Below are 21,974 nucleotides of genomic sequence, written 5' to 3' on the forward strand. Positions count from 1 at the left end.
TTCCACAAAGAGTCTTTTTCAAGAGGCAAGGTGTGTTATCTGTCATTTACAACATGCAGTAAGAATAGCTGGACTTAAAGCTAGGACACTTAGTTCACAACAGTTCTGCATTTAATTACCAGCCCTGACAGTATATTGTTTTCACCTTGTGAGTCTGTGTGTGTGTCATCATGACAAAATGTGGTCCTGGAGAAACCCTCTGTAGCGGGAACTTCCACAGAAGCGGTTTTGAGTGCTTTGCCATGTGTTAATATGTCTGTGTGTAGTGCACGTGAGGTGGAGCGAGCTGAGTGAAGGCAGGCAGAGGAGCAGAGGAGCAGAGTACAGCAGAGACTCCGGCCCTGGAGACCAAAGCTACGGTCTCCCCCGCGTCCTCCACCAACAGTGTTTTGCAAGATGGGCTTCAGTAGATATAACTTTGGTGCTTCCGTGTAGTTTGTGTTGGAGTCTGAACAGCGTAGCCACACGCGAGCGCGCATGGGACACCGACCCGGATTGATTTATACGTGTAAGATGTTACAAACAGTCCCTTTAATTAAACTAATATTATCCTTTTATTTTTTCACAACTAATCAACAGACAGCACTCAAACGTATTAGTTTCTTTATACCTTTAAAATTAGAACAGATTTACTGATATTTGTAAATAAATCAGTTCATGATAAAGTATCAGCTTGAAATGAAATCTTCAAACACACCGTGGTCAACCTGAACTTCAGGAGGTGGAAGCAGGAAGTCCAAAAGCACTTTTGTAAAACATGGGTGATTTTAAGTTGAAATAAAGGAGGGCGAACAGAAGTTAAACCTCCAGTCAGCGAGTATCATGACCCAAACAACCAATAATAAAGGCAATCATTTCAGCTTTTTTTTTTATTTTAAATGATGCCATCCTAGAAAATCGGTCTATTTATGCAACACAGTGGTTAAAAACTCTGCTCAGTTCTCTGTGACAAAGGTGTTTAAGTGAGGAAAGTTTTAAGGACTGAGAATGACTGCTCTAAACATGAACACTGTAGTTTGTGGTGTTTCAGGAGGAAAAATGTCTCAGTTATACTCTCATATTATATTATATTGACTCCCTGACAAAGGCCTGATGCCAAAAGTTGAAGTTTGCTTTTGCTTTTGGGTCTAACATGACTATGCCATTACAATAAAGGCATTTTAATTGTTTAAAAGGAAAGTGCTTTGTAGTTTTTTGTGTATACTCTCATATTAGTTTTACATTTTCTCCATCAGTTTTGTATGATACCCTGGAATGAAGACAGGAGCAAACACTTTGTTCTTGTTTGTTTATTCATCATGTAAACCTTCAGCTTGTTCACACATCCCATCAATAATCATGTACAGATTCACTTCATCAACACAATCAGTTGGTTTGACCAGAATCTCAGCGATGTGAAAGAGAACAATGAAGGATCTCCTTATTGATTATGATCAGGAGAATTACAGTGACAAAGTGGTGAGAACAACATACGGTAAAGTAAGGTCTGGTGCTTTCTCTCTCAAGACTCATGCAGTGGAACAACCTAAAAATGCAAAGTCAGTTCAGGTAAATTAACAGTAAATAAGCAGTGAAACAGACACAGGAAGGAGCGCCACTTGAAGACACTCACACATTTACAGAACAACTCATGAGAAGATGTCAAAGTACCACCTTAATGTTTGATTGTCAGCTGATTTCTGAGCAGTGAAGAAATGACACAACAATCAGCTCTAAGCAACAAACATGGAGACAAAATGAGTTTAAGAGTTAAAACACAGAATTTAACCCTTAAATGACTTCTGTCTAGTTCATTTAACAGAACCCAGCAGTGTCTCCGTAATAAGGAAGCCAAAGTCCAGCATGGAGAGGCTCAGTGAATCTGGTCTGGACTCTGTGGAGGAGAGTCATGGTTTCAGAGACGCTGTAGAAGGACAGAATACCTGCACTGTGATCCAGGTACACTCCTAGTCTGGATGACCGAGGACCTGAGAGGGGAGTATTGATAATGTTGTACCAAAATGTATAACTATTTTGTTTACATTCTAACGCACAAGATTTGTCATTGAATCCAAACAGACATTCATTCGACATCCCTGCTCTCCTGATACTCTTGTATGCGACCGCTACATTAACTCCTGTCCCTCCCCTCTTCACCTCCCAGTAACAACGTCCAGTCAGACTCTCTCTACTCAGGACCTGAGGACAATCAGTGAATCTGTCTTGGTGACTAGGATAAGGCTGTTGGCGTCTCACTGATGTTGCTCTTCTGTTCCCCTCAGATAATAACACCACTGTGTGGGCTGTGTTTGGATCCAGTGAGATTTCTCGTGAATATTGTAAGAATCCAGCTCTGGTCTTGGGCTCTGGTTGTGACAGTAAAACATCCACTTCAGTCACTTTCTGTGAGACGTTTGTCCATTTCTCTCTCAGAACGTCCTGTAGTTTATCTCTGACCTCTGACACAGCCGCCGTCACGTCCTCAAAGTAGCGCAGGGGACGGATATTGATGCTGGATGAGTGTGTAGATTCACTGAGTGGTGACAGTGAGGAGTAGCTGAGTAGAAACTGGTTGTGATCCTCTGTGTGTGACAGCAGCTTCAGCTCAGCGTCTCTCCTCTTCAGCTCAGTGATCTCCTGCTCCAGCTTCTCCTGAAGCTCTTTGACTCGACTCACTTCACTTTCCTGCTGGGATCTGACCTGCTGCTTCACATCACAGCTTCTTCTCTCCATGAGACGGATCAGCTCGGTGAAGATCTTCTCACTGTCCTCCACTGCTTTATCAGCAGAGCGATTGACAGCCTCCACCTCCTGTTGGAGCAGCTTCACATCTTTCTCTCTGTCCTGGATCCTCTGCTGGATGTTAAGACAACTCACCTCGAGCTCTCTCTGCCTCTCGGTCCTTTCTTCTTTCTCCTGGAGCTTCTTGGAGGGCTCCACCAGCTTGTGTTTCTTTAATGGAGCCACATCATAATGCTGCTGGAGGTGTTGCTCACAGTAAGAGGCCAGACACACCAGACAGGACTTGAAGGCTTTCAGTTTCCTCCCAGTGCAGACATCACAGGCCACATCTTCAGATCCAGCATAGCAGTGATCAGCAGGACCAGCTTGGAGTCCAGTCTTCTTCAGTTCCTCCACTAAATCTGCTAACATGGTGTTTTTCATCAAGACAGGCCTCGGTGTGAAGGTCTGCCTACACTGAGGGCAGCTGTTGATTTGCCTCAGATCCTCTCCATTCCAGTGGGTTTTAATACAGTTCATGCAGTAGCTGTGTCCACAGGAAGTAGTCACCGGATCCTTCAGTAGATCCAGACAGATGGAACAAGAGAAGGTTTCCCAGTAAAGCTGAACTCCTTGCAGTGCCATTTCCAAACAGAAACTGTGCTCTCAGAGTGGAGCTGGCTGTGTTTTAGAGCAGGAAGACGAGGGAGGAGTTATCAGGATGTCCAGCAGGAGGAGGTTTTTGATTGGACCGCAGCAGAGCGGGGGCAGACCTTGTGTTAGTCACATTTTACTCCTTGGCGTATCTTGACTTTTTCTTGTGTACCGGCACTTCTCACAAGCTCCTGATACTCTCCTCTGCCCTCTCCATATCAGGTTCTCAGGGAGATACATAACGTCCATTTTAGTTTTGTAAAATAATCTGTGAACTGTTGGTCATAACTTTTTTTAAATTTGTGAACAAATATAATTAATGAAACATTATTTTAAAGTTTTCTGAATCTGCTCTTTTAGGACAAACATGTACAAGAATAATTAAATGTTCAGACCAAGGCTGTGATATGTGTAAATAATAAAATAATCATTTAACTAGTAATAATAATGGTCCAAAATGATGTAAAATGTCATAGTTCTAATTAAAAAATCCTCCAATTTTGGTGGGGGAGGACCCCTAACCCAATATCTCCTTGTATCTTTTATTCACTCTAGAAATTCAGAATATGTCTCTATCCTGCTGCTAAAACCTCAATGATACCGAACTATAGGCTACAGATAACACAGGAAAGCACTTTAAGTATTAACACTAAACACACAAGCTTAACCCTAGAATGTTCCAGTGTGAATATTATTGGAGTATTAAGGGCCTACAACAGAAGATGCATAGCACAAGTATAATAATATAGCACTAAAACCACAGCTGATTATGACTGACACAGTACAACATGCTAAAAGAAATAATGAATACATAGGAATAAGTCACAAGAGATTGCTGATACCGGCCGATACACACAACAACATGTGAATAAGAGAGAACTAGCACTTTTTTTTCCCCACTTCAAGCACTGTGTAAAAATACTGCATTACAACTAAAACATCTGCATTCAAAATCCTACTTAAGTAAAAGAACAAATGCACTTGAACTATCACAAGTGAAAGTATTTATTCTGCAGACAGTTGGCTCCTGTGACTGATTATTAGACTATAATAAACTATAATCCTGATGCATCAGTGTGCATCATGTTTTAACTACTTTATATACAGTTAGGGAGTAGTCCGGTGGTTCCCAGCCTAGAGGTCAGATCACAAGATAAATCTGAGAGAAGAGGGGAAAAAAAACATAGGTTTTGCTACACAAATTAGTGCGTGGGGATATTGAGGTCTAGAATGTAACAATGGGTCTTTCTCAGGGGACACAAATATAATCTATAACAATGTATTCTGTTTTATAAACTTTATAACCCATATCGTCCCATATCGTGCTCATTTCCAGGTTTATGCTTGTATTTTATGTTTCTACTAGAACATGTTTACATGCTGTAATGTTCAAACAACTCTTTATTTTCCTCATACTGTCTGTCTGAATATACCTGTATTTACCCTCTGTCTGAAACGCTCCGTTTTAGTGCATTTCAACAAAATTGCAATGAAACTGCGTTGCTAGGCAACAGTTTGGGTCCATGTTTATTTCCTGTCAGCTGATATTATTTGCATACACTGCAACAGGAAATAAACTGGGACACATTTAGAATGTTTATGTTTAAAACCATGTGATGATCTAAATATTGTATATTTGTGACATCACAAATGGACAGAAATCCTAACGGCTTGTTTCAAACGCACAATTTCTGAATACGGGCTGTGTGTATTTCTCTGTATATTGAGCGTTTTGATAGTTTAACAGTATTCATATAGCACTTAAGCCTGCTTTATAATATAAAAGACATGGATATCTCAATATGGGACCTTTAAATTGAGTCTCCAAAAATCCATGCTCAAAAAAACAATGAGGCATGAGCTTGAAAGTGGATGAGAGTCTTTGATCGTCACATCCTGCTCTAGCAGCTCACATCGCTCCACTGTTATCAACCTTAAACTGGTGCCTGTGGTGTCCCTGCATGGAGAGGAGTTTGGTTCAAATCATTCAAAGTGGAGTTTCCGGAGCTTCTGGGCAGCGAGCGGTCTGTTCAGTGTTTCGTGTTGCCCCTGCAGAGCCAAACAAACGCGCCATGTTCCTATTTTCAGTCAAGAATGTCATAACAGGAAGGCGGGACTGGAGACTGCAGGAGATCCTGCATCGTGTTAAAAGTGAAGCTCATTAAATCTCGCTGTTGCTTCGCTTATACTTATAATCTTAAGTGATGAATTGAATGTTGTACTGGGTTGTTGGTTGTGCCAGCAAATCATCATGAATTGACATTTATTTTGGTATCTGATGTATTTTTTTATTTTAAAGTCTAGTTTTGATTCCATTAATTTGAGTAATGTTCATATTACTGTTATTATATTAAAGTTACTAACAAATTATTAAGTAGAATATGTCTTTCAAGGCATAATTTAATATAAAGAAAATATAAATTGTAATAAATAATAGTAATATAATAAAATTATAAGATCATTGAAACAGGGATCTTCATTTTACAGAACATAAATAAAAAAGATGCTTTTATCTCACGAACAGCATTGCACTGATGAAATAGAACCCATTTTCATTCACATATTTTGAGGTCAGAGGTCAAGGGACCCCTTTGAAAATGGCAATGACAATTTTTCCTCACCAAAATTTGGCGCAAGTATGGCGCGTTATTTATCCTCCTTCCTGACAAGTTGTATGACATAGCTTTAAAACTGAGCCCTAAAAATCGCAATTTGCGTTAAAGAAATTAGTAATTTACGTTAATGCGTTATTATCACATTAACTTTGACAGCCCTACTTTAAAGCAAATAAAAATGGATGAAATAAAACTTTAAAATAAAACAATAAAATCTGATCTGTCATATTCTCTTCAGTTTTAAGCAAACGTGAACAGAAGTTGGATAGAAATCCAATAATGTATATCTTTTTTCATTTCAATATAGACATAATACCCTAGTTCACAGCTAAGCTCAGACAGCAAAGGTTGGAAAGGACATGTTTAAAGAGACAAAGTACAGGTTTAGCACGGCGGTGAGAGAAACTAAACGACTGCACTCGGAGAAACTCCAACAGCAGCAAACGACTCTACTCCTGTCTGAAAGGGTCTCAGATCATCTTCACCCACTTCACCAACGACTTGTACACGGCCAACGACCTGAATGAGTTTCACTGTCGTTTTGAAAGACAATGGGTCAGTCCTGAAACCAACAACGACTCTCTCCATAACAACAAGAGAACATAACGCCCCCCGCACTCTCTCTCTCCATTCACCCTGAAGCACTGTGCTGATCCAGCCCGTTCTCATTCATAGGGCGTCAAACACCGATGCAACAAGAGTTGGCAGTGAGAACTGAGGAATATTTAGACCACTAAAAAGACTGTATCATCTGTCTGTCAAAACCCTTACAAAAAAGAATTTTAATTCAAGTTTATTTCATGATGTAAACTTAAGTATAGGTCAAGTATAATCCCAAGTATAGTTTATGTAATAAGCATAATAATATCAATGTATGAGTAGTATACTTTTAAGTGTACTACTTCAATACATCTTGGGACTAAATTGGCCCACTTTTTAGTTTATAAAAGTGTACTTTAAATGTAATGAGTACACAACTAGTTTGCATCCAAGTTGTATTTTGTACTGCAACTACAATATGAACTATACTACAAGTGAACTTATAGGTATACTGTTAGTTATATACTTGTAGCCCACTTTTTAGTTTATGAAAGTACACTTTAAAGAATACTCTCAGTAAACTACTAGATTAGTAGTTTTTACTGCAGGTTCTTTAAGTAAACGTATAGTGCCAAGCCAATTATACTTAGACTTTTCTGTATACTTGCCAATGACACTTAGACTTCTCTGTATACTTTTCAGTATAAGCCAAGTATACTTGGACTTTTCTGTAAACTTGCCAAGTACACTTATATGTATATTTGTCGGTATAAGGCAAGTATACTTGGACTTTTCTGTATACTTGCCAAATACACTTAGACTTTTCTGTATACTTTTCAGTATAAGCCAAGTATATTTGGACTTTTCTGTATACTTTTCAGTATAAGCCAGGAATCCTTGGGCTTTTCTGTAAACCTGCCGAGTACATTTAGACTTTTCTGTGCACTTGTCGGTATAAGCAAAGTATACTGGGACTTTTCCGTATACTTTTCAGTATAAGCCAAGTATACTTGGACTTCTCTGTATGCTTGCCAAGTATACTTAGACTTTTCTGTATACTTGTTGGTATAAGTCAAGTATACTGAAGTATAATTCTGATAAGTACATAAAAAGTAATCTGAATGCATATTATGCATACATACGTTTTAAAAGAAGTATACTAATAGCATACTTGAATAAACTTCTTCTTTGTAAGGTAAAATCTGAGCCAGGACAGCAGCTCTCTGCTAAGCTTCAAGTCTGAAGGATGGTTGGTAAGACTGGAGGAGAACGTTACAGCTACTCTCCCATAGTTTCTACTTATTCTGCTCGACACTGTGTGCAGGACTCAGGAGCAACAACCAGATGGTGATGTTGTGCTCGTCTGCCTGAACTGAAATCTTACAGGCTTAGTTTCACTGAAACTAAGCAGGCACTGACTCTTCTTCACTTGCTGTGCATCACTCATCTGCTGTGAGCTGCTCTCCAGAATCCCACCGATGGATTGGATTTCCTTTTAATTGTGGCTGCAGGCGCTCACTCTTTGTTGTATCAGACAGGCTAAACCGACTGTGGCAGTAAAACAGCCTTTTGTTTTCAATAAACCCATCAGACACGCCACTGTTAATAACGTAGTAACCCAGTGTAATGTTTAAGCCAGATCTGATAAAATGATTCCTTCATAGTTTAGCAAAGTTTTCTAAAACTACTTTAAAAGTCCAACATATATTTCAACCACTAACAGAAATACTCGAGGAAAACTGTTTTGAGAAAGTTACTTTCTAACTCTTTTCAATTCACTCCCCCCCCCCCCCCATTTTACTTTACTTTAATACAGACCACAATTACCATGCCCACCATGTTCTATCTAGAGACACCGACGAGCAGTTATCACCTCATTTCTCACCATTTGTTTTACCACTTTCATCTCCTTCGGATTTTAACAGACAAACCAGATTACAGGGGAAATGGAGGAGCATGGATGCCTTTAGTGACACCATTAGATAAAAGGTGTCTTATATCCATTGTATCTAAATGCAGTTAAACTGTACATGAAGAGTCTTATTAAACCTTATATGGCATTCAAGTCAGATGTTTTCCACAGACTCATGGGAAAGAACAGGAAAAAGCCGACATGGTCTCATTCACAGGGCGTTAAATACAACACAAGGCACGCTTTAGTTAATGTAACTACAATGTAAACCCATATGAGTCAATGTTAAACGCTCAGAGAAAGTGCTCCGGGAGTGTGTTGACATAGTTTAAAGACCGACAAAAAAATAAAGAAATATATATACGTATATAGTAGTGGCTAATGTAGCCTTGAGTTGCTAGACTTAAAGGGATAGTTTGAGTTTTTGTTTTGAAGTGGGGTTGAATGAGGTATTTTTCCATAGTAGGTGTATTACCTACAGTAGATGGTGGTCCACACCACTGTATTGCTTTGATCCGGTGTCGGTACTCCTGTCTGTTTCTCCAAGCTAAGGGCGTGTCGACCGTCATCTACTGTAGGTAATACACCTACTATGGATAAGCCCCCACTTCAAAACACTATCACAAGTATATCTTAGATGTGGAGCGGGCTACAGGTCTGGTAAACTCACTCCTCTCTAACTCCACACCTCCAGATTTTTTTCATTTTCAAACTTAGTGTTAGTTCGGGCTTAAAATAACTACAGTTATGGTTAAAAGAAATCAATGTAACCATCACCCTGTTACTTCCTGTATCCCTGCATATAGTCCCGGCCAGAAACTCCCTCTAGTCAGAGAGAAACTTCTGTCTCATCTGAACCAGCCACAGAATTGGACCTGACCTCAACGAGGTCCAACATTTGGCTCCGTGGCCTCCCAGCATGGCTCTTTAATCAGCTCATCAGCAGACCACACAAAGCAGCCAGCTACTGTATAGGATCAGCACTGTGCCCGTTAATTGCAGAATTAGTGTCTCGTTCCAAGAATATGCTGGTTAAGGGCAGTGACCTGTAAACTTTAGAAGCCACTGACATGCTCTCAGCTTGTTTACATCCCTTTGAGACGTGTAAACAGTTCACTGTAGGTTCAGTGTGGATACGATAACTGTCATGACAGATAACCATGGTGGCGTCAGGTTTTACATGCTGGGGACACACAATGAACCATCTCTTGTGGAGCATTACCCATCCGTGCATGATATTCTCTCTGTTTAGACCCCTATAGCGAGAGGAACATCTTCATTATTGATGACAGGATGCAGAATGTCAAGAATTCCTCATGGGCACCAAACTGGAACGTGACTGGAGCTGCCAGAGGAGGTATCAGCCTTGAACGCATGCACTCACACTCACCATCTCTATGCAGAAGATATGCTCTTTTTTTAGATTTAAAATACTAAAAGGGAATTGTTGAGGCTGTCTCTCTCTCTCTCTCTCTCTCTCTCTCTCTCTGAGCCAACTGAATTCAATCCCAGCATCCCTGTTGTCGTGGTGACAAAGTGTAGCATGTGCTTCAGTATTGTTCCAGAGACTAATTCTCCTCTTGGCAGCGGTGGAGGAAGTTAGTAATAACTTTATTGATACAGAACTTTTCGGCAGGACGACATCGTTTGTCAGTGACTTCCAAAACAAGTCACTGTTGGAAAATAAATGTGTTTAATGACAACACAGTCTCATGTCAGTTCATACCACAGTTATGAAATGTAATATATTTGATTCGTGAACATAGACACGAATTTCCCTTTTTTTCATGACGCTCAGCACGACTTTCAACAACGTATTTTTTGTGTGTTTTCCTACGAATGTCCAGCAACACATGATGCAATTTTAGCTCCAGTCTTTTTGAAATAAAACCACTTAGTTAGGTTTAGCTCATGCATTAGCCGAGGCCGCAATGACGGCAGTGGTTGTCCTTCCTTCATCCGTCAGCTTGGTTCTTGGGGTTCCCCACACAGAACAAAGTGTCAAAAGCTTTCACAGGGTCAGTTTCTGTAGTAGCAGACCATCACAAAGACGGTTTCCATTTGCAGTTCAGTCAGTCAACTCACTGGAATAGATTATTTATGTACAGCATTTATGGTTTGGTGTTCAGGTTCCCAACAGGGAAACATCAGGCTCAGCTCAGCTGGGAGCCACATTTTCTAACTCCCCCGCCCCTAGATGGAAGCTAGACTGGGAGCCTACAGGTGGATGCTGGGTAGAGGGTGCTGACAGCAGCAGGCGGCAGCCAGCAGCAGCTTTCAGGAGGGATGGATGGGTAGATGGGTGGGTCAAACAAACACAGAACTTTCACCCAGGAGACCGCTGTTCATGTCCCGTGTGAAAGCAAAAGTCACCATTGACTTATTTGACCTTACTTAAGTGGTGGGCACGCTACCAACGTCAGGAGCGCGTGGCGGCTGCGTCGCGTGGTGGCTGCGTGACGGCTGTGTTTCTGCTGCTGCTGTCAGCCCTTTCTTTCTGCATAGAGTTTGCCTTTTAATGGCCATTTAACTTCATGATAAATATAATTTATATTTATTTTAGACAGAGAAAGGTTCAGAAACGTGTGGTAATTAGTAAATAATAGTAATAATCCACAATTAAAACTCCGTACTATATTCATTCATTGAGCTCTCCAAGTCACTCTATGTTCTAGAACATTGTCCGGCACATATTTCAGAATAAAAGCCTCGTGTTAACAAATGAAGGAATTCTATACAAAGAAAAAACGCTTGAGGGCTTTTATTTCGAAATGAAAGCAGGAAGTGTTGATTTAAACCCCAAACCACCAAACTTTATCAATTCATGAAGCTCTCAAAAATGCCTGAGGGCTTTTATTTTGAAATGAAAGCAGGAAGTGTTGATTTAAAAATAATTCTTTACTTTTTTTCATCTCCGTAACATATTCTACAGATAGACATCAAAACTGTAGTAAAGTCTTGCTGGTATGAAGTTAATATACTGTCAATAGATCACCTTCCCTGTCTGTTGCAGCCGAGACGCGCGCGGCTCACGTGAAAAATAGGCGAGCCCTCTATCCTATAAAATAGACGCGCGTCTCATGCGGGCAGTGTGGCTGCTCTAACCTGTTAACATGGACGCCGAAATAAAAAACAACACGCCACGCAGCCGCCACGCGCTCCTGACGTTGGTAGTATGTCCACTACTTTATGGCTATATCTTACGAATGAGCATTCCGTAAGATATCATACGAACCCTTGTATGAGGCTACGTTGCACAGACAGAACTAATCTGGTCCATTAATACTCAATATGCCTCCCTTGAGAATAAACTAATTTTCAGTCATTTGTTGTATCGCTGATTGTGTTTATCTGCTGACGTCAAGCTGTGCACATTACTGTCATCGCTGGTTTCTCACAGCATGTTCCTCTTTATCAGAGTTTCTATGGGTTTTTCTGTAAATGGGTGACAAGGCGAGTTGAATTTTAATGGTTGACTGGGAGCATTGACTATATATCCTTCATGGTGTGTTGGTTCAAACCTGTTTTTATGTGCATGCAGGTCATGCATCTGCTGCTCTGGAAAGCACTTTGCGATGACCTCTTTTTTGAAAGTATTAATTAATGACAGAAAATACAAAAATTATACGGTCACAGCTGTAAATTAGAGCTAAAAATTGACCCATTTTCATTCTGAGTAGAGTCACGTCCAGAGTGACGCGTAGATGGTGGAACAGAAAACACAAAGGCACTTTCATAAACTTTATAGGGCACGTCTTTCCACAGAGAACAGAATATCTTGAGAGCTTCCAGCCAGGAAATACTAATTTGCTGTCAGGCAGCTGTGAGGGAGCATCATAATCGTAGAAAAAAAGATTATTTCATGTGTGACAGCGACAGTGAGTGGTGATGTTATCCTGAGGACGTCAGCTAGGCTTGAGTGTGTGTGTGTGTGTGTGTGTGTGTGTGTGTGTGTGTGTGTGTGTGTCATCTGAAGACATTTTGATTCTAACACGACATGACACAAGAATCCAGCCGCCCTGTTACAACATGGATTTCACATGTAGCGGTGAAATCCAGATAGTCGATTGAGTGTCGTCTGCCATACAGTTTTACACCCCCCTTCCGCAGTTAATATAGTCCTGTACACAGATCACTACACCAGTGGTTAAAGGAATAGTTTGAAATACAAAGCTAGCGGCTGCAGCTGTGTCAGAAGTCACTCCCTCGTGCACCCTATATACCACAAACTAACATGTTTACTGTATAAATAATAAGTGAATAAATAGTAAAATTGGATTTTGTCATTGCCAATTTAATGTTTGTATATAGTATTTCTGTCAATTGATTAAAAACGTTTTTTTTATCTGTTCAAAATGTACCTTAAAGGGAGATTTGGCAAGTATTTAATACTCTTATTAACATGGGAGTAGACAAATATGCTGCTTTATGCAAATGTATGTATATATTTATTATCTGATATCAATTAACAACACAAAACAATGACAGATATTGATCCAGAAACCCTCACAGGTACTGCATTTAGCATAAAACAATATGCTCCAATCATAACATGGCAAACTGCAGCCCAACAGGCAACAACAGCTGTCAGTGTGTCAGTGTGCTGACTTGACTATGACTTGCCCCAAACTCCATGTGATTATCATAAAGTGGGCATGTCTGTAAAGGGGAGACTCATGGGTACCCATAGAACCCATTTACATTCACATATCTGGAGGTCAGAGGTCAAGGGACCCACTTGAAAATGTCCGTGCCAGTTTTTCCTTGCCAAAATTTAGCGAAAGCTAGTATGACATGGTTGGTACCAATGGATTCATTAGGTTTTCTAGTTCATATGATGCCTGTTTCTGCAATCTAGGCTTAAAACTGAGCCTACAGCCTAAAAATCACAATTAATGGCGTTGAAAGGAATTTCCGTTAATGTGTTTAAGAAAATCTAAATATGAAATCAATAAGAATTGTTGACTTCTTAATCATTTTGTTGAAAAAGATTCATATACTTAAGTTTTTTTTTTTTCTCTCTGTGATGTCAAATCCTTTGACACTATTTCAAAGTTCCACATGAAATATAATAATATTCAGAAATGCAAAGGTCTCCATGTAATTTTCAGTGCAGCTGAACCTTTCAACTTGATCATTTGAAATTCTGTTCAGGTTGCAAACGGCTGGCAGAGATCCTTGAAGAAAAGGACGTGTTGTGCTCATTTGTTGTCGAGTAAGAGCTCAACAAAAGCTCAGAAACAGGAAATCAATTTGAATTTCATTTGAATCGATGACGGTTCGGATGATTGACGGCGGCCCGATTGTTGCAGATTTACCACACATCTTGGCTTTTGTCGGCTGAGGCGGAGTGACAGCTCACCCTCCCGACGCCTCTGGTTGTTACCGTAATGCCGCGCTCCACCGATGACCCCTGAACCCCGGCGACGTCAAGCCTCCACCGACCACCACTTGCCCCACGCTGCGCTGTCAGTCTTATATCACCCGTTCCCCTCAGTTATACACACAAACACACGCCGTGGTGTCCCCTCACAGCTCTCTCAGACACAATCTCACCATATTCAAGTGACGGGTAGAGGACACATCAGAAAGAACAAATGAAGAAAAACAATCCGAGTGCTGTGCTCAAGGCTTGGACCCAAACACAGGTAAGGATGAGGCGACAGCCGGCAGAGTTCAATGATTTTATAACGAAAAACTTAGAATGCAGAACAAAAATGCAGCTGATCCGGCAGAAACGTCAGCAGAGTCAAACCAATTCATTAAAAGTTTGGTCACAAATGGATAAAATTAATAATCTTTATTGTCCACAAATGTGGAAATTAACCTTCGGCTTTACAGTTTGGTTAAAACACATCATAGTGAATCACAATAAATACAATAAATAGCAAGACATGCAAAGTGCTGACTACAATAATGTGTGAATGGTGTTTATGAATTTAGTAAAGTTATTGCATTTAGAAAGACTTTTTGTAAATGTTCTTGGTTGCTGCGGCGGATCTGTAGCGTCTTCCCGAGGGCAGTTTTATAAACTCTTTAAAAAGAGGATGAACGGGATCAGACACAATTTGTCAGGCTTTTTGTCCCGCCTGTGTTTTATATCTACATCCCAGTTGTTTTTGTTCTTTCCCAATAATTTTACTGGCCATGTTTGTGATTCTGGATAGTCTAGTTTTGTTCTTAGCCCCCAGGTGCCCATACCATGTACACATATTAAAAGTTAAGACAATTTCAACAAGACTTTTGTAGACAGTCTCTAAAATGTTCTTGCTTATACAGAAAGAATAGACTTGAATGGGAGAAAAACTCAGACAAGAGTGAAAGACATGAGGAGAACGAACTCACACAGAGACAGGGAATCACACAGACTAAATATACTGAGGAGGTGAGGATAATTAGGACAGGTGAGGATAATTAGGGGCAGGTGAAACCAATCAGGGCGGAGTAGACAATCACAAAGGCGGGAAAATCCAAAGGCAGGAAGTAACGCTAGACATGACACACATGGTGAGTATATAAAAATAAAACAGGAAACACTAAATGAAAGAAACAAGGGATATAACAGAAAACCCCAAAACCTACAAACCAAAATCCTCCGGACAAAATCAGAAGCCACAAAAAAGATAAACACAAGATAGTTTAAAGTCTTAAAGGTCCCATATTATGCTCATTTTCAGGTTCATACTTGTATTTTGTGTTTCTACTAGAACATGTTTACATGCTGTAATGTTCAAAAAAACTTTTATTTTCCTCATACTGTCTGCCTGAATATACTTGTATTCACCCTCTGTCTGAAACGCTCCGTTTTAGTGCATTTCACAGAATTGCAACGGAATTGCGTTGCTAGGCAACAGTTTGGGTTCATGTTTACTTCCTGTCAGCTGATGTTATTAACATACACTGCAACAGGAAACAAACTGGGACACATTTAGAACGTTTACATTTAAAAACGTGTAATGGTCTAAATATTGTATATTTGTGACATCACAAATGGACAGAAATCCTAACGGCTTGTTTCAAACGCACAATTTCTGAATACGGTCTATGTGTGTTTTTCTCCATATATTGAGCGTTTTGATAGTTTAACAGTAATTATATAGCACTTAAACCTGCTTTATAACATAAAAGACATGAAAATCTCACTTTTTACAATATGGGACCTTTAACAAAAGGTCCAAGGACCTCTGGGAACAGAGCCAGACCGTGACAATATCAACATAAAAGTTGCTTATTTCCACATCCAGCAGTTATAGAGCAACATGATGATTCATTAGGAGTCTTTGTGTTTGTGTCCACCTGATGAATGTAAGTCCAATTTTCTCTTTTTTTTAGCTCTGTTTTTGGTCTCCATCTCCAACTCCTAAGAAAAATATGTCTCTTTAGATGTTAAATGCTCCACTTTCTGCAGGTGTTTAGACAGCAGACATTACAGCACAACTCAGATCACCTCCCTCTGCTTGTTTTCCTCCGGTAAGTGACATCTTGCAGATGCCAGATTTTTTTCAGGTTACCTGTTTCATGTACTACTGTCACGATATAGCGACCATTTTATAAAAATAACTTTTTTAAAATCATATTTGCTCCAATCTTGCCTACTTCAGCTTTGACTTTGACAGCCCTAATAATAAACAATAAATACATGTTCTTGCTGACCTCCCTCTTTTAAACTGTTTCCAGTATGTGTGTGAGTGCACCAACACAAGATTCTAAAATACATTATAAATACATTACAGACATCGTATCAGTAACCTGGATGAGATGTTAGAAACGTGATTACACCCGTTGGGACACCTGGGACACATCCAGAAATATAAATGGTTTAATCTGTAGAGGAATGACGGAGACTGGCAGGTTGTCAAAGATCCGCCTACGTTGTGGAAATGATGCATCATGACAGATAATGACACCTATCACATCCTCTCCTCCTGTCAGTTCATATTGATGTATGCCAACTGTGCAGTGTGTGTGTGTGCAGTGTTAAGTGTAGGAAATACTGTTACACCTCAGCAGAAAAAAAGACAGATTTGGCCTCATCTCACCGGACTACAGATGCATCATTTTGGGGCATGAGGTTTTACAACAGTGAAACATGTATGTCACAACACAGTCTCACGGCAGTTTGTGAAATAGTCAGAATATGTAATCTGTTTGATTCGTGTACACAGACACGAATTTCCCCTTTTTTTCGTGACGCTCAGCACGACTTTCAACAACGTATTTTTCATGCATTTTCCTACGAATGTCCAGCAACACGTGACACACGTGTCAATTTCCGCTCCAGTCTTTTTAAAAGAAATAGACAATGCTGGCAAGAAAAGCAATGCCGTTCACCGGCTTCATTCCTTGTTATATCTTTTTTTTATTCCTCCTGGTAGCTCCTGCTGTTGTTGCAATATGCAGATATATCCAGGATTTCTGTTTGTTGTGCAATTTGACAGTATTTTCAAGGCCTCGTGACCAACTCCGCCAACTGTCTCTCAGCGTAAGAGGAGTTGTTATACGTGTTCAAATTACACTCGATATTCAACACAGTCTCACGGCATTTTGTGAAATTGTATTAATTTATTTTTTATTAATTTATAGTCAAATTTAATCTATTTGATTTGTGTACATTAGACGCAAATTTCCCTTTTTCTTTTCATGACACTCAGCACGACTTTCAACAACGTATTTCTGGCGTGCTTTCCTACAAATGTCCAGCAACACGTGACGCACGTGTCACTTTCCGCTCCAGTCTTTTCAAAATAAAACTACTTAGTTAGGTTTAGGAAAAGATTGCTGTTTGGGTTTAAATAACTCCGGATGTTATGGGACAAATAAATCAATGTGAACTTCTGGTTTCATACGGGACACAAACAGTGATCTCCTAAGTGAAAGTACTGTAAAATGTAGGTATGTAAAATCTGTATGTAAAAATAAAATCTTGGATTCTGGCTGTCTTGATCATCTTGATTTTTTGCAACCAGAAGTGATACGAGAGGGTGGAGCTATATTAACTTTGATGAGCTGTAAACACTGTGAAAGGGTTAAAGTTGTACGACGAAAACACGGACAACTCTCAGACCGGACAACGCCGTGGTAGCGACCTGTCAATCACAAGGTAGCCCCGCCCTAAAGCATTTCCTGCTTTATGGTCTATTTGACTCTAAAGGGGACCATAATTTACTAAATGAACATCATGCTGTATTGAATAAGACTTGAAACTAGCGATTGAGACCATAATATTTAGAATGTTTACTGAGGTAATAAATCAAGTGAGAAGTCGGCTCATTTTCTCATAGACTTCTATACATTCAGACTTCTTTTTGCAACCAGAGGAGTCGCCCCCTGCTGGCTGTTAGAGAGAATGCAAGTTTAAGGCACTTCTGCATTGGCTTCACTTCTGAGACCCGGACGTTGCCGCATGTTTGACACTGGCTGAGTCATTGCAGAACCTGTCAGTGAAATGCCTCAAAGGTCAAATATTTTCTGTATTTTGCTGTCTCCTCTATGTTTTTATTAATGGCTGTTAAAGAAACTGCAGTAAAGACTCAGTTTCCCCCTTCTGGAGGACTCTGGTTTCCACGCACAGCAACCAGCAACATGAAGCCAAGTGCTCAGTCATCGCCCTAACACCGACCCCCTTCCCCGCCCAACCCACCCTCTCCCTCCCAATTAGCGGCGCCATCGCCTCAAGTCGCTCTGTCAGCTCTGATAAAGGCAACTCGTCTTCTCAGAGATGACTGAACATCCAGCTCGCCACCTCCAGGCCGGGCAACCCCGGGGATGGAGCCGACATGTAGGAAGGACACGGGAGAGGAGGAGGAGGAGGAGGAGGAGGAGGAGGAGGAGGAGGAGGAGGAAGAAAAATGAGGGAAAATGAAGAAGTTATAAGACTCAATGTCAAGTTTTTTTAATTTTTTTTTTTAAATTGTGTGTTCCATCTCTGTTGCCGAGTGTTGCTCAGTCAGACAGTTTGAATGTGGCATCTTTTTCTTTGGATTTTCTGTCAAATTTGAGTGAAGCTCTTTCCTTCATCTCTTTTGACTTGACATCCATATTAACTAATTACCGTCCTTCGGTTCACTTCAGACTATTCAGAAAAATTAACAACTTTCTATTTGCCACGTGCAACCAGACTGAGTGTTTAGTTCATTGAATATTACAGCTTTCATGGACTAATTATGTTATATTACTAATATGCTTCTGTTAACTGCTATTTATGGTCATCAAACAGGTCTTTTTATTCGTCCTAGATACACTCACATCGTCCTCAGTACAGCTGGATTTCTGCAGAGAGATCAGAGTGAGGAGTGTTCGGCAGCTGTAATGGTGCAGTGTTTGGCTCATCATTAGCAGGTATCATACTTGAGAATATCTACTACCCTATTTATTTTTATAGCCACTTCTGGAGTGGTATATGTGTCTTTTTTTCTTGAGGAAATACCTACTATATACATATCTGTTATTTTAAAACACTCTCTTATTTATTTATGAAATACAATTGGCCACAAAGTCTGACTATTATTCCTATAACTATAGGCAGATTCTGGATCCATACGTCACCTTCGGGAACAGAAATGGGTAATTTAGTGTATCCTTAAAACACACTTTCATACAATCTCAATTGTATTAAAAATATCAAAAAGTCCCCATTCATTTCAAAACATTTTTTTTTATTGTCATAAAGAGTTTCTAAAGTTGGAGCTGTATTTTTTTGGTTACTTGATTAACATTTCCGCCTCTGAATGCTTTCAATCTTTTTATTGAATCAGAAAACATGTCATATTTGTTCTATAGTCTCCCCATAAGCCTTATATGAAATGTATTTTTACTTTTTTTGTACCTTATTTCAGGTAGCAGCTGCTTGTTATGTACCATACTTTATCTGATCTGTCATAATGTAAATCATTGTGCCAAGTTCATTTAGTTAATAAGTCAGTTAATTTGAAAATAAAGAATTTCAAAGAAAGATGAGTTATGGGCCCTTAAATATTTATTCATTTTATCGATAAATATTATCAATGTTTGTTTAACTGGCCCTTGGCCTCCAAGTTGCAGAGCAAATTGTAATATAACTGCAGTAAAGCGTTGTTTTCCAACTTAAATTCAGTGTATTGAGTTTTTCTCAGAACAGGTCAGAAGGTAAACAAAACCCAAAACAGATATTTAAATCAAAATTCTAGCTCGCTGTTGCCATGGTAACACAGCTAAAACCCTGTTCCACTCTGTACACCTTAGTGTTGTTCCTTCCCTTTGAGTGATGTCATCACATTCTAATTGTGTTGTCATTAGAATGTGAATCGGAATTTCCATTCAGTGATGTCATCACTGACATCTAAGCCACTGTCAGTGATGTCAGTGATAACATCGAGTCTTTTTTACAATACAATACAGAGACTCTCTACAGTCTTCTACGCACATCTCAAGTCTGCTACAGACAGAGTCGAGAAGATGACACCTTCCCAGAAACTGAGGATGCATGCCCAGATGGAGAAGCAGATCCAGCAGCAGAAAGCTCAAATTATGGATCTCATTGGAGAGAAGCAGCATCTCGCTGAAAAGCTCAAAGAGCAAGAGGAGTGGGGGCAGAGGCTTTTTGAATACGCCGACAAAGAGGACAAGAACCTCCGTCAGAACCTCAGTGAGACGATCATCATGCTGAAAAACAAACAGGTTGAACTCCTGCAGAGCTACAGTTCTTGGGAGGAAAGATACACGGCTATGGAGAAAAAGTGCACACAGGCCTTGAACAAACAGGGATTGAAGACGGAAGTCACACCGGGAGACACTACCGCAAGACAGTTCGAGGATGAAAAACAGGAACTTGTGACCCACTACAGCAAGATCGTGGCCGACCGAGAACAGTGGGCATCGCATATGTACCATCGCCTGCACGGGAAAATAAAGGAACTCACTCAGAAGCTCTTTGAGGCCGACAACCTGCTGACCAAAGCTGTACAGCCACAGAGTGACACTCTTTGCCATGAAAAGTGCACTGCTCAAATTCAACTAATGGAGACCAAACTAAATCAAATGGAGGGTGAGAAGAAGGAGCTCAAGGACAAGTTTGCTAAAGACCTGTCAGCAAATGACCAGAGATGGGAGTCAAAAATTCAGCTCATGGAGACAAAAGTCCAACAAGCTGAGGTTGAAAAGATTGAACTTGAAGACAAGTGTGCTAAACACCTGGCAGCAAATGACCAGAGCTGGGAGTCAAAAATTCAGCTCGTGGAGACAAAAGTCAAACAAGCTAAGGGTGAAAAGATTGAACTTGAGGACAAGTGTGCTAAACACCTGGCAGCAAATGACCAGAGCTGGGAGTCAAAAATTCAGCTCGTGGAGACAAAAGTCAAACAAGCTAAGGGTGAAAAGATTGAACTTGAGGACAAGTTTGCTAAACACCTGGCAGCAAATGACCAAACCTGGGAGAAGCTGCTGATGAAATACCAGCAGGATTTGTTTCAGTTAGAGGAACAGGTTGACCAGAAGAAAACCGAGGTCCTGAATCTCAGCAACGAAAAGGAAGGTCTCTTTCAGGAACTCAGAGAGACCACGAGCCAGCTGACCAGCAAGGGAGGTGAACTCCTACTGACTGAGGCAGCTTGGCAGAAAAGATTCAACGAGCTGAAGGACAACAAAGAACAACAGCGGATGGAATCCCACGAGCAGGTCAATCAGCTGAAGCAGGAGATGCATCTCAGAGACTCTGAGATCTTGGATCTCAGCAAGAAGAATGAGAGCCTTTCTCTTACGCTGACGGAGACAACAAGTCAGCTACAGAGCAAAGAAGCCGAACTCTCACAGTCAGACCGAGCCTGGCGGGACAAGCACGACGCTCTTGAGGACAGGATGACAAGAGCCCTGGCCGAAAAAGACCAGAGCTTGGATTCGCTGACGCTTAAGATGCATTTCAGAGACTCTGAGATCTTAGATCTCAGCAAGAAGAATGACAGCCTTTCTCTTACGCTGACGGAGACAACAAGTCAGCTACAGAGCAAAGAAGCCGAACTTTCACAGTCGGACCGAGCCTGGCGGGACAAGCACGACGCTCTTGAGGACAGGATGACAAGAGCCCTGGCCGAAAAAGACCAGAGCTTGGATTCGCTGACGCTTAAGATGCATTTCAGAGACTCTGAGATCTTGGATCTCAGCAAGAAGAATGACAGCCTTTCTCTTACGCTGACGGAGACAACAAGTCAGCTACAGAGCAAAGAAGCCGAACTTTCACAGTCGGACCGAGCCTGGCAGGACAAGCACGACGCTCTTGAGGACAGGATGACAAGATCTCTGGCCGAAAAAGACCAGAGCTTGGATTCGCTGACGCTTAAGATGCATTTCAGAGACTCTGAGATCTTGGATCTCAGCAAGAAGAATGACAGCCTTTCTCTTACGCTGACGGAGACAACAAGTCAGCTACAGAGCAAAGAAGCCGAACTCTCACAGTCGGACCGAGCCTGGCGGGACAAGCACGACGCTCTTGAGGACAGGATGACAAGAGCTCTGGCCGAAAAAGAGCAGAGCTTGGATTCGCTGACGCTTAATAACCAGGAGTCAGCGTCAATGGTGGAGGA

The 21,974-nt window shown here is 40.7% G+C and overlaps 1 protein-coding gene and 1 long non-coding RNA gene across 2 annotated transcripts in view; both read right to left on the reverse strand.

The window, feature by feature from the left end:
- LOC141776474 (uncharacterized) overlaps positions 1–21,974 on the reverse strand; it is a 58,942-nt gene that overhangs the window by 23,191 nt on the left and 13,777 nt on the right. The window lies entirely within an intron of this gene.
- LOC141776597 (tripartite motif-containing protein 16-like) lies at positions 1,795–3,345 on the reverse strand. The gene is made up of 2 exons (XM_074650303.1): positions 3,037–3,345; positions 1,795–2,931 (listed from the first exon to the last, which is right to left on the reverse strand). Exons 1-2 carry the CDS (start codon positions 3,343–3,345, stop codon positions 1,795–1,797), a joined length of 1,446 nt encoding a protein of 481 aa, XP_074506404.1.

Source organism: Sebastes fasciatus, chromosome 11 (assembly GCF_043250625.1).
Source record: "Sebastes fasciatus isolate fSebFas1 chromosome 11, fSebFas1.pri, whole genome shotgun sequence".
In the NCBI taxonomy this organism is placed as follows: domain Eukaryota; kingdom Metazoa; phylum Chordata; class Actinopteri; order Perciformes; family Sebastidae; genus Sebastes; species Sebastes fasciatus.